The following is a 17,545-nucleotide window of genomic DNA, read 5'->3' as shown; positions in this document are numbered from 1 at the left end:
AACTGGAGTAAAAGTCTACTTATGTGATAGGAAAAACCGGTCGTGTTAAACAGATGCGCCGTTGGAATGTATGACGATCGAATATCTGGGTGCACAAAATCATTCACATCACACAGTGCGTTTGAAACACAACCACGGTGCTTTTAAAACATCTGTTATACCAGAATAAATGAAAGTAAAATAAAAGCAAGAGAGAAAAAAAAAAGAGCCTGAATGCAAGAGAAAAAGAAAGAAAACAAAAGTTAAAATTGAGAAGTTGTGTATATTACATTTCAGGAAAATCAGTCCACTGTACAAAGCAAAAAGTCACATGACGCTGTCCGTCTCCAACCGACAGGTGCCTGTGCAGGTTTGCTCTTTTTTCTTACATTTCTTATGATACATCATGAGGAGAGAGCTCCTCACACAGGATATTCTGAACAGGTCAATAATACTTCTCTCAGAGCCGGAGGGATGACGGGGTTAAGGTACGGGCTCCGAGAGCCAATGGCAGAGAATCTGAACTGGCAAGCAGTGAAGGATGACAGTCTCTTTCACTCTGAATCTCACGTGGACTTTTGTCTGTAGTGTAGAGTCAAGTCTCCACCACTCTTCCAAATGAAATGTTTCACTGTTCGAAGGTCCATGTTAGGATCTAAAACCTACAGGAAAAGCAAAACAAAATTGTCAAAACATCAAAAAAAGGTTTTAGGAAAATGATGGTCTTGCTACATTCTACACGCTCTGTAGGTACTGAAGAGCATTGACAATTACAAAATACCTAATAGTTAACACCGTTCATACATGACGGTTTAAGACAAAACAGATAGCATGAAGTTACAGTTATATCATTCCAAGAGGACGCACAGCACTGTTAGCGTTCTGACAATGACTCAGCCGTTTTACCTGGTCCTGACACATCAGCTCAATCTTCTCCTCCGCCATCATGGCCATGTCCTCTTCTTTCTCCTGCTCTCCTGCCTTCTCATTAGCCGAGGAGCTGGTGGTCTGCGACTCCGTGTCCTGGTTGATGATCTTCTCATACACGTGTTCCATCACTTTCCTGACCTGTAGCATGTCGCTAGCCGACAAGCGATCCCTGTTTGAAACAAGACAACACCGGCTATGGAGAGAGCTCCTTACTGCAAAATGCGGCACTGAAGAAAGTACCATCGGAATTATTCATCGTGCTTTGATTGCAAAATATTTGCAAAAAAAAGGATGAAAAACTGTCAGCGAAAAACATGGAAACCGGAAAGCGTAAAGCTTACTTACTTCTTAAGTGTTTTGGCACCTGAGGATGAATGGGGCTGGAGGTAGAAGGGAATTTTGTTGAATTTAGGCATATTTTTCTGCAAAGAAAGGAAAAAAAAAAAAGAAGGAAGGAAGTGAGCATGTATATCTAAAGTATTTATAGGAAACATAAATAGAACATAATATAAATACATGAAACATTTATGCACAACTAAAACATGTTCACAATCCTGAAAAAAAACAAAAACAAACCAAAACACACACTTACATCTACAGTTATATCAATCACCCACTGTGGAACAGTTTCATTCAACAACATGGACTCAGTTTCTCCCCCGGAATCCCGACATAACAACCTACAACACATAAAAAGAAAGATGGAGGGCTCTCTCTGATCAAAGATTAAAAAGAATTCACAAACAAGAAGCGATAAGTACAGTGTGTGTGTGAGCGGGAGTCTCTAGGGATGGACTTGGGAACAAACAAACCCGTTCACTTAGGCGCGGTCTTAAGATGTACCTGAAAAGGGTTCTCCCTCCTGCCTCTCCAAAAATCACAGGGGTATGGGGAGGCACCTGGAAATATCCATTTCCTTTCTGGATCCGATTCTCCTGCTCCCCGTTAACTAGCATAAGGGAAATTAAAAACAATAACAGAATCAATACAAAAAGCACTATCCGCTGCCCTGGAGTAAATCATTCTGCATGCAGCCGTGGGGAGTGTGGGGAGACTTGTTTACCATGGTTGACCTCATTCTCCTCTTCCTCCATGGGGTTGATGTGTGTTCTGGGCCAGAACTCCAGAAGGGCCTGAAGCAAAAGTCCACCCAAGTTTACTGGAGAAGAGAAGGAAAGAGAGAGAGAGAGAGAGAGAGAGAGAAATTTAATTATGCATTGATTCGACAATGCAGTTTCAATGGTCAGTCCAAGACAAAAATATAACAACTTACACTTTGGGTCAGAGCCATCTGGACTCGCAAAACCAGCATCTTTAGCTGACACCCATGCTGCAAAACAGTCACTTTCATCCAAGGTGATGGTTAGCATCTATTCAGCATGAAGAATACACAAATAAAAAAAACACTGAGATTTCTCATTATGTTTCTGTAGTTGATTTTCTCGTATCTGTGACTATCCGTGTCAGAAAACACAGAAATAGCCAAGAAGAAAAAAAAAAAATCCAAATCAAGAGAATGAACGGTATGTTCCCTTTGTGAGACACCTACCCCTGTTTTAAGATCCACAGAAAACCAGTTTGGAACATAGACCATCTTGAAGCGCTTCTTTATCTCTTCGTCAAATTCTACTTTTCCAAGGTCTTCCCCTTTACAAGCCTGAAAACAGTCAATCCCATAACCCCACTACCAGTTAAAAGATGCATAATTAAATCTGACAATAAATTAAATCTGAAAATTGTTGTTTTTACTACTGGAGCTTGCCTTGAGGACATCCCAGAATGCCACATTATTGTTGGTGTCTTTGGTGAGTATGTGTCTCTTGTCATTCAATATGTGATACTGAGTTATACTGGCACCCCCTGGAAACACAAAATAATGAATCATCTATTAGGTATAGTCACATACAATGGACTGACATGAACCACACAGTTAACGAAAGTCAGAGACAGCCAAACTGCCTCGGAGTAAATCACATTGACTGATCTCTTTTTTTTCGGGGCGGTAGACAATATAAGTTGTGATTTATACCTTTGATGACCTGCTCAGGCTGGGCACAAAGTGGGATCAGAGGAGCACTGCAGTCATTATCATAGTCACCTGATGCTCTGAAATTATGCATTCCCTTTAGAGACTGGGCCAAAAACAAACAAACAAGAAAAAAGATTAAAAAGGTGGTCGATGAAGTAAGAGAGTCGTAAGGAACGACACTGCTTATCTATGAAGATTTTTCATGTTATGTTACGCTTTTGAAAACTTACCCATTTGTTTACAGAAGACTTAGTGGTGGACACCCAAATAGCTGACGGAGGATCCGCTGACCTGTCCAACTCCATCTGAATAAAAGAAGAGCGGGTATAAATATAAAAGGAGATAAGAGATACACGAAAGAAAATCTTCACGTTCTTCACATGACCTGTATGGTTCAATACGGATTTACGTTAAGTAACAGTGCCTAAAAAAAAAAAAAAAAAAAAAAGAGTCGTAAGGCAAAACGTAAGTCTGTCTACTCACTCTGAGAACAGGGGCCTTTTCCTCACAGATCAGAACTCGTATGTCAGGGTTGCGTAGATCTGTGCAGTAGATCTTCCTGTCCCTGCCGCCTGAGTAGATGTGTGTGAAAGCCTCGTTGACCTGAAGGGCCCACACGCCTTCATCGTGGACGCGGTACGTGGCAATGCACCTCTGCTGGCCCAGGGACCATAGACGGATTGTTCCATCTGAGCTACCGGAGAGACACTGAACCAGAACACCCAAACCAGGTCGCCTTTACATCGGAGGCAATCTTTTTATTGGTTCATTAAAACAGAGTTGCATGAACCAAAATAAAAAAAAACATGATCGTTTCACGAAAGGTTTCTTACGGGATGTAGTCCGAGCTGATACGAAGTGTCACAGACGACATACGTCAAACTTACCTGAGTTCCATCTCTGTTTAGTAATAATGACTTGACATTGTCTGTGTGGCCTTTAAGTTTCATTAATTTAGCACATGTTCTTGGATCCCATACCCTCAAGACCTATTAAAAAAAAAAACAAAAAAAAAAACCCGAAGTGAACAATGATCTCGAAATGAAAGTTCTTCAAACAACACACCTCACTGTTCCACTGACGAGGAAACATTTCAGCAGAGTGTTCAACATAATAAAGTGCAATTTTCTGTGGCTACTTCTCATCAGGCAAGTGCTATAGACTGCTGAAAATGTACTGCAGTTCTTAGCTGTAGCACAAGCAATTCTCAGCTACACAGCAATGGGTCAACAGGCATATGAAATACGTGAAGCAATCAGTATTTCACAATGTATTCAGTATTCCTGAGTTTCAGGTCAGACCTTCTCAGTGGAACCAGAGACAATAACTGTTCCCATCTGGTTCATGGCTAGACTGTAGATGGAGTCCTTGTTTCCACTTAGTGAAGATGCTGCCAAAGAAACACAGGACATTGATGAGCAAAGTTTTCAATCTGAGTGCTGAACTTGAAAAGGCCAATATCAACATGAATCAAGATCAAGATCTTTTTTTTCTTAATTTAATATATGCCCTGCCATAACTTATGTTCAATGAACTTATTCCTGATCTGTTAAGGTTAATTGTTGGGAGCATGCTTCATTTGGTTTGGTTTTATTGCTGTTACTGAGAAACTGGGAACTTTTTTGAAGTGAATCATTCGGCAAAGGGCTAGACTCCACATAACACATACAAGGCCTTTTTAAAATGAGCTGTACTCACTGGTGACTGTGTTATTAGAGGCAGTCAGTGCTGTTAGTGTGTTCACATCCCATAAGAAAATCTGTCTGTCGAGCCCAGCAGAAGCGACCAGTTCCTTATCTTTTGCATACGCTAAAGCTTTGACGTAATCCTGAGGAACGAAACATCATCATTCAGACCATAATGTCCTACAGTCCACAGAACAGCTTCATGGTCAATATGACCATTTCATTCCAACATTTAACTACCAATTTAAAACAAAATCACTGTCTTTATGGTGAGTCACGATTTAAGACCAGCCTTTGGAAACAAGTTATTTCAATGTATCACCTTGTGTGTCCGTAACGTCGACATGCAGAAGCCTTTATGTGCATTCCACACTTTTACAGTGGTGTCTGAGGATGCTGATATCACTGAAAGACAGAATGGATTTCATAAACAGCTGTTATACAGCATGGATTCATAACCGCTATACTGTCAACATCCTGACTGGTAAACTCATGGGTGATTCATCTTTTTCCATTTTACTTACACGTTTTTCCATTACAGCAGAGCACTATGTCATTAACCCAATCAGTATGGTGCTCCATAGAAGCTATGTACAGGTCCTGCTGCAACAGAAACAGTCGTCTTGGTTGTAACTAAGAATTATGAGTACTGTCAAAATATGTCACGCATATATCACAAATATGACGTAGCATAAGAAATGTCAATAGAACAGACTGAAAGAAGTACATTTACAAACAGTAAATAAACTGAAGCTATTAAAATTCAAAAAGAAAAAAAAAACATTTTGGGAGTGGTGTAGACAGATTTGCCATACTTTGTGCTGATTGACACTCCATATTCTGATGATGGAATCCCTGCCGGCAGTGAAAAGCCTGTTCAAAACGGGGTCTAACTGCAGTGCGTTCACACCATTGCGATTGTACTTTTCAATTTCATCTCGTATAACGTAAGATACCTAGAAAGTAAGATACACAAACGGGAAAACACAGGATTTGTGCGGTCTTTCACGTCGGATCTGAATCGAATTTCATTTACAATATTTTTTGCCATCAGAGAATCATGGTGCATTTTGTACAGAACCGGTGAAGTAACGGAGGATACATCAAATTACTTAGGTGCTATTGATAAGAGATGCAGGCTATTAGATATGCACATATTAGCCCTAACAGATTTTATCACGTATTGTAGACAGTTCGCGAGATCCTGCAGGCATAATTTTACCAAACGGTGGGGAGGTCCATTGTACACCACCAAATGATCATAATTAGCTAATGTTTGTCGGGAGCATAGCTGCACCGTCAGACCGCGTGTAATACCTGTCACTAATGTGAATATTATTTACAGCTTACAATTATCTTCTTCTGATTGATAAACATTAATCAGTGAATGACAGAAACACTTGCGTGTTCTGTAGCATTAGCCAAAACCTGCAGCACCTGTGTTTCCTCCCACCAACTCTGTCAAAGTTTTTGCACTGCTATTCGTGCGACCTAGACAAAGATGCCAATATAGCAACCCTCAACACATTTCATTCACAGATATACCCCGAAAATAATATCTGAATTCATTCCTATCAATGGTACCTGGACTTTCCTCCGTCCGGCGGCGTTTTGCCTATGATGGGTCGCCATCTTGCATGTTGACAGTCAGTCTACATGTCACATCCTGAAAGGAATGCGCATGGTTTCCGGCTAATTACTTACGTCAATAACGGGTAGGGGAGTTCGCATATGGTCAACCACATTAAGGCTGAATGAATGCTCGGTCAGTCCGCTGCACAAATGATTGCTCAGATCGCTCCTGTTATGTTCTTCAACGTCGCATATAATATAAACTGAATATAAATAATTTAGGGAACATTACCGCAAATAAACCCACTAACTAAAGAATGTACTAGATTTTTCCATACGACCACGTATTTAGTTTGAAGCGATGCGAAGTGATTTAAGGGGGAAAAAAAGAAAGAAAAACACAAAGACAGCTATGTGCAAACTTTTTAATTGCACAAAACACAGAACAATACACTTTAAAACTTAAAAAATGTTTTTTTTTTTAATTATTCAAAATACTGAACAAATAGAATCACTGAAGAAAAAAATAGGAATATTTAATATATCCTTTATTCTAAGCGTATCACGCTAAATCAACCTTATTACCAAGCACTTCAAACTGTCTCTGCTCCACAAAGTATAATTATCAATAACTGCAGACAGCAGCAAAACACCCTCTAACATATTTTAACCTGAAAAACTGAAACACATGACACAACATGATTTAAATCTCAAACCTTTTGAACTGGATGTCATGTCCTCAACCTTTTTTATTCTAATCTACCACCATTATATCTAATTAAATGAATCAAAAGTTACACAATCAAGCATACGTCCGATCAAGTCTGCCTGATGTTAGCCAAGAAAAAAACTGTCCAGGGAATGCCGTCCTGCCTAATCAACGTTTAATCAACATTAATTTCAAAGGAGCCTTTCAGATGTGTCAAGAATGAAGATTCTGCTGGTTGACCACCTTCTTTTGAAATCTGAAGACTGCAGACACTTGCCTTTAAAAGATAACATGACATGAGACTTGGGCAGAATAATGATTAGATGAGGAATGGGTCTTCTACACGATCAGCTGATCATCTTTCAGTGAACTTGAACCAAGGGATGTTAAGAAAGATCAGAGCATCCACCTGTTGAGGTGTCTTCAGCATCAGTTGATTGACTTTTATAGAGTGACAGAATGATGTAGATGAGAGATGAGAAGGATGGTAAGCAGTGGACATGGGACACAAGATGAGGTTTCTACTGTAGGTTTTTGCTGTTTGAGAGCCTATCTTCTGTGTAGAGAAGTTGCCGTGAAACAGGCAGGCAGGCGCCTCTGTTTTGACCTCCGACTTCGATGCAACAAGAAGGATGGACTCTAAAGAACTTGGTCAACTTCAGTTGCTTAATCTTCTGCTCGGGGAGTGGCGACCGGACCGATGCCCTCATCAGCTGGCTGATCATAGTCTTGCGATCTGAGGCCTCACAACTCTCACATGTAACAGACATGTTTTTACCCCTCATCCAGGAGCAGGTGACATCAGTTTTACACTGAGCACAAATAAAAGGTTCCTCAGGAGCCTGAGGTGATACAGGTGGAGGTGTCCTCTTCTGTTTCACTGAGAAGATAACATTAAAAAACAGTCTGATTAATGTGGACTACTTCCCATGGTAACATCTGGACTACTCACTTATAGCAGAACAAAATCCTCACGTTCAAAAAGTTTCTTATACTGCTGTAGTAACTGTTATACTGAGAGCAGTCACAGAATAGACATAGATCAACCCAATTTATTCTGCATTAACAATGTTTACTACGATATGCAAATAAACAGATAAAGTAAAAGATGCCTTCCAGATACCGACAGATTAATTAATGAAAAGTAATAAAAGTCCCATTTGGCTATTTTGCAATATGCATTTAAAGATGCATTAGACATTTAAGTGCTCCCTTTGTTGCACAGTTTTCACCACTAAGTAATATGCTAAAATCAAGTTATTTGGCTCCATTTATTCATTCAATGACAAAAAGAATGCTTCAGACATATTACACATTCACTCGCTCATGTAACACAGAGAAACCAACATCCCACAGATTTGTGTTTGAATGGTAAATATAAACATATTTTAATATGAATTTAAATAAATAGGCAGTCTTGCCTCTATGCTTTCTTGGTCCATATTTCTCTTTGTCCATCATTTCCAAACGGAACTGAACCACCTCTTCCAGACCAAGCAGGCAGATAAACTCTTTGTCAGTCACTGAAGGAATAAACTTGAGCTCTGATGTACGTCTTGGCTGCCAAAGCAGAGTGAAAAATCACAGGCGCTAATGCAATCGTAAGACATCAGCCAGGGCACAGTCCAACAAAAAGCAATGGAGCAATGGAATTTACAATGAACAGTGTCTTCTTGATGTGAAATCAGCATTGACTGCTTTACTGTGTCAAGGCCTTTTTAACCTCCTTAATTTCGCATTCAGTCAAAACGTTACACAGTGTATTTTCCACCCATCCGATAAACATCTATAAGCTTTTAAAAAGGTCATCTTCACTTGCTTTGGAGTAAACGTTAAGACGGTTAATTAAAATAGCTCCATTAATACGAGGTACAGTTTTTGTCTTGTCTGCACAAATGTCACCGTCAAAATAAGTTGTCTTTCCCTGTTTTGTGGCTTGGAGTTTCAAGGGCCTACACATTACCTGGCGGTGAGGCTAGCGCCATTGTTGTAACTAGCCACTTTTCCCATTACAAACCGGGAGATCAAATTATGCTAATATTACATTTTGATATGTCAGCACCAAAACCTAAAACTACTTGCAGAACTATTTGAGGCTGATTATGGAAATTACGCTAAGTAGTAAATATTCTTAGTGTATGCAGCAGTAACGTTAGGTCCTAAAATTGGCTTATTGTTAACCCTCTCACACGATTATTTTAAAGTTAAACTGCAATAGGTTCGCCTCACAGCTGAAAGTTTTCTTCACCTCATATTTCTTTATTACTATCTCATGATATTAAACTTACCAACGCATATTTTCCAAATTTAGAACAAAACTGGTTTGAGATAGTGACATGCGAAGAAGCCATGCTCACTAGTGCACAGCAAGATGTAAGCGACTTTTTATTTTAACATCTTTGCCGCATATGTTGTTGCACTGTTGCGTCTTGGGGTAGGCCACAGTTGAACAGGGAGCCAAAAAATATACCAGGCGCTGAGTTATTATAGGATGTTGTGAAATTAACAGCTGGATGTATCAATAGAAGAACTGATTTTGAATTATATCACTATCAAAATACTGACCGTCACTATATGTTAACATATAGGATTAGGATCGGAGTCAGTGGTTTACCCGAACGTTTTAAAATGCAGTAACTTATATTTCCCACAAGATGGTAGCCGAGTAAAAATATCACCAGTACTGTTGGTGACAAGTGGACACAAAGACCTTAAACTGTTACCTTAACTACCCGATTTGATAACAAAATAGATAGTTTCGTCACTGCATTCTGTGTCCTTAATTCAGTTACAGGGACATTTGATAACAGAGTACAATTTTCTTATCAATTATAACCCATCCTCTCAATTCCTATTGCAGTGGATGTGTTCTACACTTCTAATGTGAAAAAGCTTTTAAAGATTCATAATCAAAGAGATTAGAATACTGATAAACCAAAAAACATACATAAATAAATAAATAAATAAATAAATAAATAACCAATCAACAAAGGCTATCAGATGCATTCGTCACTATGCTTTATTGAACTTCACTGAGAAACACAACCCAGACAGAAGCATTTGAAGTGCTACAATTGCTCTTCAATGTGTTTGTAAAGCCTCTTGTCACAGAAGATGAGGGATGGGTCACTTGGGAACAGAGCTCATGTATAGTTCATCCCTTTAACCCATCTGCCTAGTGTAGCCCAAATGTGTATACTGTCTCTCCAGCTGATCTAACTCCATTTGAAGCTCTGTCAGTAAGGACAGTATCCCCCATAATTCCTCCACATGCCAGCTGTGAAGTTCATTTAATGTCACAAAAATTTCAGACACTGTGTTAGGCTCTGTCCATTGTTTCTACCACCTCTACTGGAAAGACACCTCTTTACACAAATACAGTCTGACTTTATTTCAATATTTTCACATCTTTATCTTAATATTTACCATTTACAGATTACAATATACAGGTTAAATGCAGTGCATCTCTTTTTGCCTTCCGTATAACTGTAGATATGAGTGCAAAGAACGAAAAGCAGAGAACAGTGGTCACTAGTGGTAAGAGCCAAGAATTTAGAGAATATGACCGTGGAGAAATCCTGTAGCACATCCCATGATGTTGCTTGCTTGCCTTTTCAGTGCGGGGTGGTCTCTGGGAAAAAAAAGAGCCCCCACACATATAAAAATGTAATAAAGTTCACCTTTGTTCTTTGTCCTCTGACTATCAACATTGTGAATCTGCAAAATGTACCAGATGGACTTTACCCGACCTCTCTCTGTCATTTCACCCAATTCCTCTTCCTCATCAAACACTGTCCCCTCAGGCCAAACACAGAGATGTTCACCCTCTGTTCAGTGTCACTTTAAAGAACTCGCATTGCAAAACATATCAAGAAATTCCGTTGCTACTTTTTCATAGCATTTGTCTCTGAGTGAAAACTTTGTGATGCGGAATATTAAAGCACAGAACAAGAAGGGAAAAAAAAGCCTTATGCAATTGATGGCTACGCCCATGCTCTTGTTCACTAACAACAAACCCCTCCTCAGTTTACCAAGGCACACCCTGCGAGCAGAAGTCCACATCATACAAACGATGAAAATGTGTTCTAAATTAAACCAACAGTACACAGATAAATTAGACTTCTTCCACAGTGATTACACAATTGTACTTATATATAACATTTCCCCACACACAGTGCCCCTTTAGGTTTTCATATTATGATAATAATTTATGAGAGCAGATTTGCCTGTTGTAAAATACTTTCATAATATGTCTGAGTAATATGTCTAGCATTGTTACACAGTGATCAGTGATATAATAATAGAATAACATTCAAACTGATGTCACAGTTTCTCTTATTAGCCCCCCCCCCCCCCATTAAATTCTACGACTCTTCTTGTAACGTGAGTCGATCTTTAATTTTTAGATATACATTTCTCCTGCCTTTCAGTTTAGTGAAAGTTTTGTCCTTGTCTGTTTCTGGGGTATTCAGTGAAACTGTATTGACTTGGAGCAACCCATGCGGCCTGCTTATGCAAATTTATTCTTGAGCTAATGATTAACAGTAAGGTATTACAGAATTACTTTGAGGCAGTAAGCTCAATATTTGTGTGCCATCGACAAAACTATTTAGGATGTTCACTCAGGATTTTCGACATATCTGTATAATTATATCAATCATAAGTGGAGTTCTCAGGAATAGTTCATCGTCTCTGCTGAAGGATCAAAAGACAGTAAAGGGTGAGGCCACAGTGTTCAAGTCTTTCTCTGTTTCATTCTTTCTGTATCGAGGGACATGTTGACTCTACCTTTTTCCTCATTTTCAATGTAAGTTTCAGCCAGTCTCTCTCTCTCTCTCTGATAATTTGTCTAACTGTGCCTTTCAGATGTGTATGGGGCTATAGGGTCAGATGTAGAGCTACCCTGTGAAGGCAGAGATGGTGGGGAAGTGGAATGGAAGCTTAATGGCTTGGTTGTTTCTTCAGGGCCTGTTCTCACTTTACACAACGTCAGTCTGAAAGACCAAGGCAACTATACTTGCCAAAGTCTAAGCGGAGACCATGTACTGACAGCAGTTCTCCAGCTGGGCTGTGCGTTTCACTTTTTCCATTCACTTTGTTCAAATAAGATATATACATATATATATATGTGTGTGTGTCTTTGTGTTTTCTCTATATGGAGTGTCGTAAGTGTTTATAAGTGGATGCTAGTTTTAAAATTAAGCACAGTTAAAATTAATCAGTGTCTATGCAGGTTGATTTACTGATGCCAGATGTGCTGTAAGCAGTATTTACTAACTAAACCCTCTACTGCAAATCAAATTGAATGTGAACCTGGCTTTTAAATTGATGAAGTAAGCAATGTAGCCGAAAGGCAAGCACTCCAAAGTGACTAACTACCCGACTCCTGTGAATTCATGTTTTAAATGAATTACTATTTTCCGACAGACCCTCCCTCTCCACCAGTGGTGCAGTGCTGGTCACCCACCTACCCTCTGAAAGTCATATGTTCCTGGACAGGGGAATCATCTCCTTTACTGCCCACGCATTACATCACCACTTACAGGTAAAGAGCCACACAGTCACACAGTTATCAATAGGCTTTCACATTCGATTCATACAACACCACACCAACAAGAGATGCCCTAATATATCATTTTAACACTGCAAATTACAAATCTGAAAATAAATTTAAAACAAACAAACAGAAAAAAGAACTGATCTAGGCAAATAACATTATTCACAGTTTAATTTCTGTGTGATAAAGTAGATAGTCTATTATGATTGTTATGTTTTTATTTCTCCCCAAAGGGATCTAAAGAGTGAAGTACATCCTTGTAAAAGATCAAGTGAGTTAGTAAATGAGTGTGTTCTAGAGGGACTAGAAGAGCTGTTCTCCTCTGATCCATACCTATTCAACATCACCACTGTAAATCCACTGGGAAGTACCATTCGCATACTGCCAATTGTCCTGGAACACATTGGTGAGTTCTGCTACAATCCATCCCTAACAACGTAAGAAACGTTTGCACGAAGTTTACTGCGTTTTCTGTGTGTGCATGCATGTGTGTGAGTGGGTTTTTTTGGGGGGTTTTTTTTTGACTGGTTGTTATCATTGGTTGTTGACATGTCTATAGTAAAACCAGACCCTCCTGTTAATGTGAGGGTGACTCTACTGCCAAGGAGAAAGCTGTCTGTGGAGTGGGACCCTCCCCCAACTTGGCTTGAACATTTCCCTCTGAAATACACGGTGCACTACTCCTGGCATCAAAATGGTTCAAACAGAAAGATCACAGTGAGTTTCACATTGCTTTGCAACTTAGTCTTTCTCGGTCTCTCTTCTCACTGTCTCGTCCTTACAAAGGCTAAGTGAAGAAACATGACAAAGAGGAAAAATGTCTTCAAAATGTAGACTCCAAGTTTGAAAACTTTAGTGTAATACGCTTAATGAGGTCTACATTTCGAAATTGTATCACCCGTAATACTTACATAATGTTCTGTCCCTCCTCTCCAGCTGGGCCCTTTTGAGTCTAAATCTATGAATATAAGTGGATTGGCAGCGGGAAGGACCTATCAAATCCAGATATCTGCTAAGGATTTTCTGGATCAGGGACAGAGCAGCAGCTGGAGCCAGCCTGTTAACATCTCATTGCCCTCTCGCTGACACACAGGTGCACAATGCACACTGCAACATCAGTCTAAGACGTATCAACAGAAGAATCAACACGATTTCATCACATCATAGAAAACTGTCGATTGACTTCATAACCCACCCACCTCGCTTTTAATCTCTACAATGTGTTTCAATTTAACAAGCAAAATGTATTCTAAATAAAAATGGTTAGTATCTCTCTGTGAAACGAATTGTGATAACAAGAACGTTTTTGGGTTTTTTTTTTTTTGTTTTGAGTGATTTATTTGAAAGGATTCTAAAATACCCTGAGTCAACAGATTAGAGATCAACAGATTTTTTTCTGAGTACTTGAAAGAAGAAGTACAAAACCAACAAGATTTCGTAACAAAACGACTACTAATTGGTATATTTGTCTTGAGTCCATTGTTAAGACACAAATCCTAAAATGACTGTGTGAAGACAACGTTTGTATATTTAAGAAATGTTATGAGACTGAACAAAATATGGCCAAGAGAAACAAAGTGATTATCACACACACAAAAAAAAGATCTTATTTTCCTGTGACCATGCTTAATGTATTCTTTAAATTCATGTTAAGAAAATTTGCAAATATTTACTTTCTGGGATTATTTAAAGGTCAATTACAGTATACCATCTGTGGTTTAACTATGATTCAGTTAAATGGTGTTTGAACTTATGATACATCTTTTTTTCTTTTCTTTTTTAATGAAGCACTTACACGCACAGTTAGTGCAACAGACCATACACATATCTATGCTTGCCGGTGGTAAAAACCAAACATGTAATGATGTAATTACGAGGTTATAAAGTCATGTTTCATCCTGCAAATAGTGTGCTAGTGAACCTTTTTATGAGATTTTTTTTTTTTTTTTTTGAACATCTGTCAATCTGACACATCGATAACCAGAGGAGTCACAAACTCAGAGTGTCTGATGCCCAGGGAGTAGGATGGTGGTCGGGGAAGGTGCGCTGTGACTTTCTCTGGACTGTGGGTGCCTGGGCCGGGTTTGCGTGTGACGTCTGAGGGGACGGTGTGGCGGCTTTGAATAGAGAAAGATGGCTGTCGACTCAAATACACGTTTGGGTCCGTGCTGTTGTATCGACCGGGCCCCGGCGTCATCGACAGGTCCTCGGACGGTCCCCCGGACTTCCTCCGGCCTGACATCGAATAGCTGGCACTGGATGGTTTGTTGGGCACTTGGGGGCCCAGGAGCACAGGAAGGCTGTATTTGCTGGGTGCAGGCACAGCGTCCAAGGAGCGGTAACGTGTGCGGAAAGCCATGGTGTAGGAGGGGGGTCTGATATGATGGTTTAGGGGAGGAGCTCTCTCAGGGCTATAGGCTCCTGGACCTGGGGTCTGGAAGGTGTCATCTAGGACGAACACAGTAAACGAACTATGGTGACAGCGAGAAACGAGGCTCATAGCCAGTTTCACTGAGTATGAATTTTAATGCTCTGGCTCTGGTGAATCACACGGAACAGTTGGCTATTATATTACTGGTCTGTCGTTCATTATTAAGCTTGGTTTGGGCTAGGATTCAGGAACAGTTTCGTTTGGACTGTGACACCCCTTTCTCTTAACAGAGGTTAAACTCCTAATGACACTAAATCTGGTGTGCTTGTGGCCAGATGCTTAACACTCTAAGATGAGAACAAAACAATCAGTTCCTGGAGAAAAAAAAAACTTCCATAAATCCAGAGGCCGAGTGAAGCTGATTGCAGTAAATACTTACGCGTACGCTTCTTTCTGCCCAGCATTGAATAAGAAGGTGTGCCATCTCTGCCAAAGCGGGTCATTTTGGCATCAATGTGATACTGAGGACCAGGGCTGGAATCCACAGAAACCACTACAGAGCACAAAAGCACCATGCATAAGAAACCATCAATGATAATATATATGTATATGTATATATATATATATATATATATATATATGTGTGTGTGTGTGTGTGTGTGTGTGTGTGTGTGTGTGTGTGTGTGTGTGTGTGTATATATGCTTATGGGTTTCTGGAGATGCTCAACTTTCTCCACTCTAGTTCACAAAAACAGATATTGATGTATATCATGTGCATATGTGTTCAGGTATGTATGTATGTATGCATGCATCAATAGAGAGATAAAACCTCAGAGGGAGAAAAACTGTGCACATAATTTTTTTTTTGGAGTCTTTGGATATATAATGTAGTGGGTTCATAGACTTGGCTCTTAGACATATGTATGAAAGTAGAGTTAGAGAGCTTCAAACCTGCCAGAATAAAGTACAGCCTGACTGCCAATTATATCCCCCAGTATGAGGTCACTCACTGTTACTGTTTATACATACTACATACTCACTGTTACTGTTTATATGTACAACATACTCACTGTTACTGTTTATATGTATGACATACTCACTCTTACTGTTCAAATATATATGACATACTCACTGTTACTGTTTATATGTAGGACATACTCACTGTTACTGTTTATATGTAGGACATACTCACTGTTACTGTTTGTATGTATGACATACTCACTGTTACTGCTCATGCGGCTATGGAAGGAGTAGGCAGGACTGCTGGGCTTTGTATAGTCATGGTTTATATAACCAATGGTTGGAGGAAGAGCATAGCGCCCAGGTCCAGGCCCTGTTGGCATGTTGAGGGAAAAAAAAAATTAAAATTACACCCAAGAAGGCAAATAACATAAAACACACACACACACACACACATACACATATATATATATACGGATAGATAAATTCAAAAGCTCTAAGGCCAACAGCTCTTAAATATTTACTGGGACACATTTTCACTTTGTATTGAGGGATTTCTAGAACAAGGAAAGGGAACAGCCTACCTTACTCAGGATGACAGAAAAAAATGCAAACAAAACATTTATGTCTAGACATCCCTGACACATTGTCTTACATAACATATTTCACCTAAATAAGCTTTTACGAAGAGGCATTAGCCACGTGGGACAAATGTGCTCACACACACGCGCGCACACGCACGCACGCACACACACACACGCGCACACACACACACACACACACAATACATGCAAGAATACATGCACACATTCATACACTGGGTAACTTTAAAGCAAATAGGAAGATAGTATAAATATAAGATAAATAGTAGATTAAATATTATAAAGAATAAATAAAATCGTGTAATCATGAGAGCATTACACAGAGGGAACATCCTACACTGTCTTTGCGTTAGTTGCTGGTAAATGCAAATTTTGTGAAGAGAGAAAAGTATTTTTAGGAAGTTCATGACATCATAGTTGGAAATAATAATAATAAGCAATTTTAAAACAGAGCCTTCAAATAATAATGAAAATAATTATCTCTGGGCAGCATTATTAGATTTGGCTGACTTGCACAACACAAAGTTCAGAAAACCTTGAGAATCATAGCTATAAAACAGCTATTCATCTGAATTCATTAAACTCCTCATAAGCTTCGACTGTGCCTGACTTTACCCCATTATTTTTTAAAGCTTTCTTTGCTTATTTCTTGTTTAATGATTTCTTTGCATACACTTCCTATTTGTGACTTATTACAGCTCTTGTATTATAATAAACATGCCCTAACAGCGCTTTTATGTTCAGTACTAACGCTGTACTTACCAGAACCCCAATTATAGAGCGGTTCCAATGTTTTTCTCATATCTCCTGAGACAATATTACGGTCTCTCACAGCTGTGAACTGCAGTGTACCATGAAACTCATCTTAAAATGATTCATATAAACTATTCAAATAAAAGAAACACTCAGACTTACCCCTTTCCCTGCCAGCGATTATCGGACGTCTTTTTACCACCTCTTCCATGGACAGTGCTCCACCCTCCTGAGCGTGTTCGTAAGCTGACAGAGAAATGGACTGCTAATGCAGCTACAGCAAGGGTTAAGGCTTCAGTGACACACACATAGGGGAACTCTGCAACCTGAATTATACATGACTTTTACAACATTAAGTAACCTTATCTGTGTCCGAGCTATGGGTGCATTCTAGAAAT

At 39.4% G+C, this 17,545-nt stretch overlaps 3 protein-coding genes across 6 annotated transcripts; 1 reads left to right on the top strand and 2 right to left on the bottom strand.

Annotated features, from left to right (window-relative positions):
• Positions 1-106: 106 nt before the first annotated feature.
• wdr48b (WD repeat domain 48b) lies at positions 107-6,264 on the bottom strand. 4 transcript variants are annotated; one of them, XM_030773961.1, is made up of 19 exons: positions 6,208-6,264; positions 5,439-5,579; positions 5,148-5,226; positions 4,946-5,028; positions 4,637-4,766; positions 4,240-4,328; positions 3,826-3,927; positions 3,422-3,646; positions 3,169-3,243; positions 2,939-3,041; positions 2,672-2,769; positions 2,459-2,566; positions 2,183-2,279; positions 1,973-2,068; positions 1,753-1,858; positions 1,502-1,589; positions 1,255-1,331; positions 886-1,078; positions 107-641 (listed from the first exon to the last, which is right to left on the bottom strand). In XM_030773961.1, the coding sequence occupies exons 1-19, from the start codon at positions 6,253-6,255 to the stop codon at positions 546-548; spliced, it is 2,034 nt and encodes a 677-aa protein (XP_030629821.1). In that variant the 5' UTR covers positions 6,256-6,264; the 3' UTR covers positions 107-545. The 4 variants fall into 4 exon arrangements, with proteins under 4 accessions (XP_030629821.1, XP_030629818.1, XP_030629819.1 ...); XM_030773958.1 differs by having other exon boundaries at positions 4,946-5,010; positions 6,208-6,255; XM_030773959.1 differs by lacking the exon at positions 6,208-6,264 and having other exon boundaries at positions 5,148-5,220; positions 5,437-5,512.
• Positions 6,265-11,470: 5,206 nt separating this feature from the next.
• Positions 11,471-14,367, top strand: ebi3 (Epstein-Barr virus induced 3). The gene is made up of 6 exons (XM_030773486.1): positions 11,471-11,624; positions 11,771-11,974; positions 12,332-12,449; positions 12,695-12,867; positions 13,021-13,178; positions 13,398-14,367. The coding sequence occupies exons 1-6, from the start codon at positions 11,519-11,521 to the stop codon at positions 13,545-13,547; spliced, it is 909 nt and encodes a 302-aa protein (XP_030629346.1). The 5' UTR covers positions 11,471-11,518; the 3' UTR covers positions 13,548-14,367.
• Positions 14,368-14,421: 54 nt separating this feature from the next.
• Positions 14,422-17,358, bottom strand: odf3l2a (outer dense fiber of sperm tails 3-like 2a). Its single transcript, XM_030773487.1, has 4 exons — positions 17,310-17,358; positions 16,055-16,165; positions 15,272-15,385; positions 14,422-14,909 (listed from the first exon to the last, which is right to left on the bottom strand). Exons 1-4 carry the CDS (start codon positions 17,356-17,358, stop codon positions 14,422-14,424), a joined length of 762 nt encoding a protein of 253 aa, XP_030629347.1.
• Between the last annotated feature and the right edge of the window lie 187 nt (positions 17,359-17,545).

The sequence above is a fragment of the Chanos chanos genome, chromosome 5 (genome assembly GCF_902362185.1).
Source record: "Chanos chanos chromosome 5, fChaCha1.1, whole genome shotgun sequence".
Classification (NCBI taxonomy): domain Eukaryota; kingdom Metazoa; phylum Chordata; class Actinopteri; order Gonorynchiformes; family Chanidae; genus Chanos; species Chanos chanos.
The sequence above is the reverse complement of the archived record's forward strand: the minus strand, read 5'-3'. Positions and strand labels throughout refer to the sequence as shown.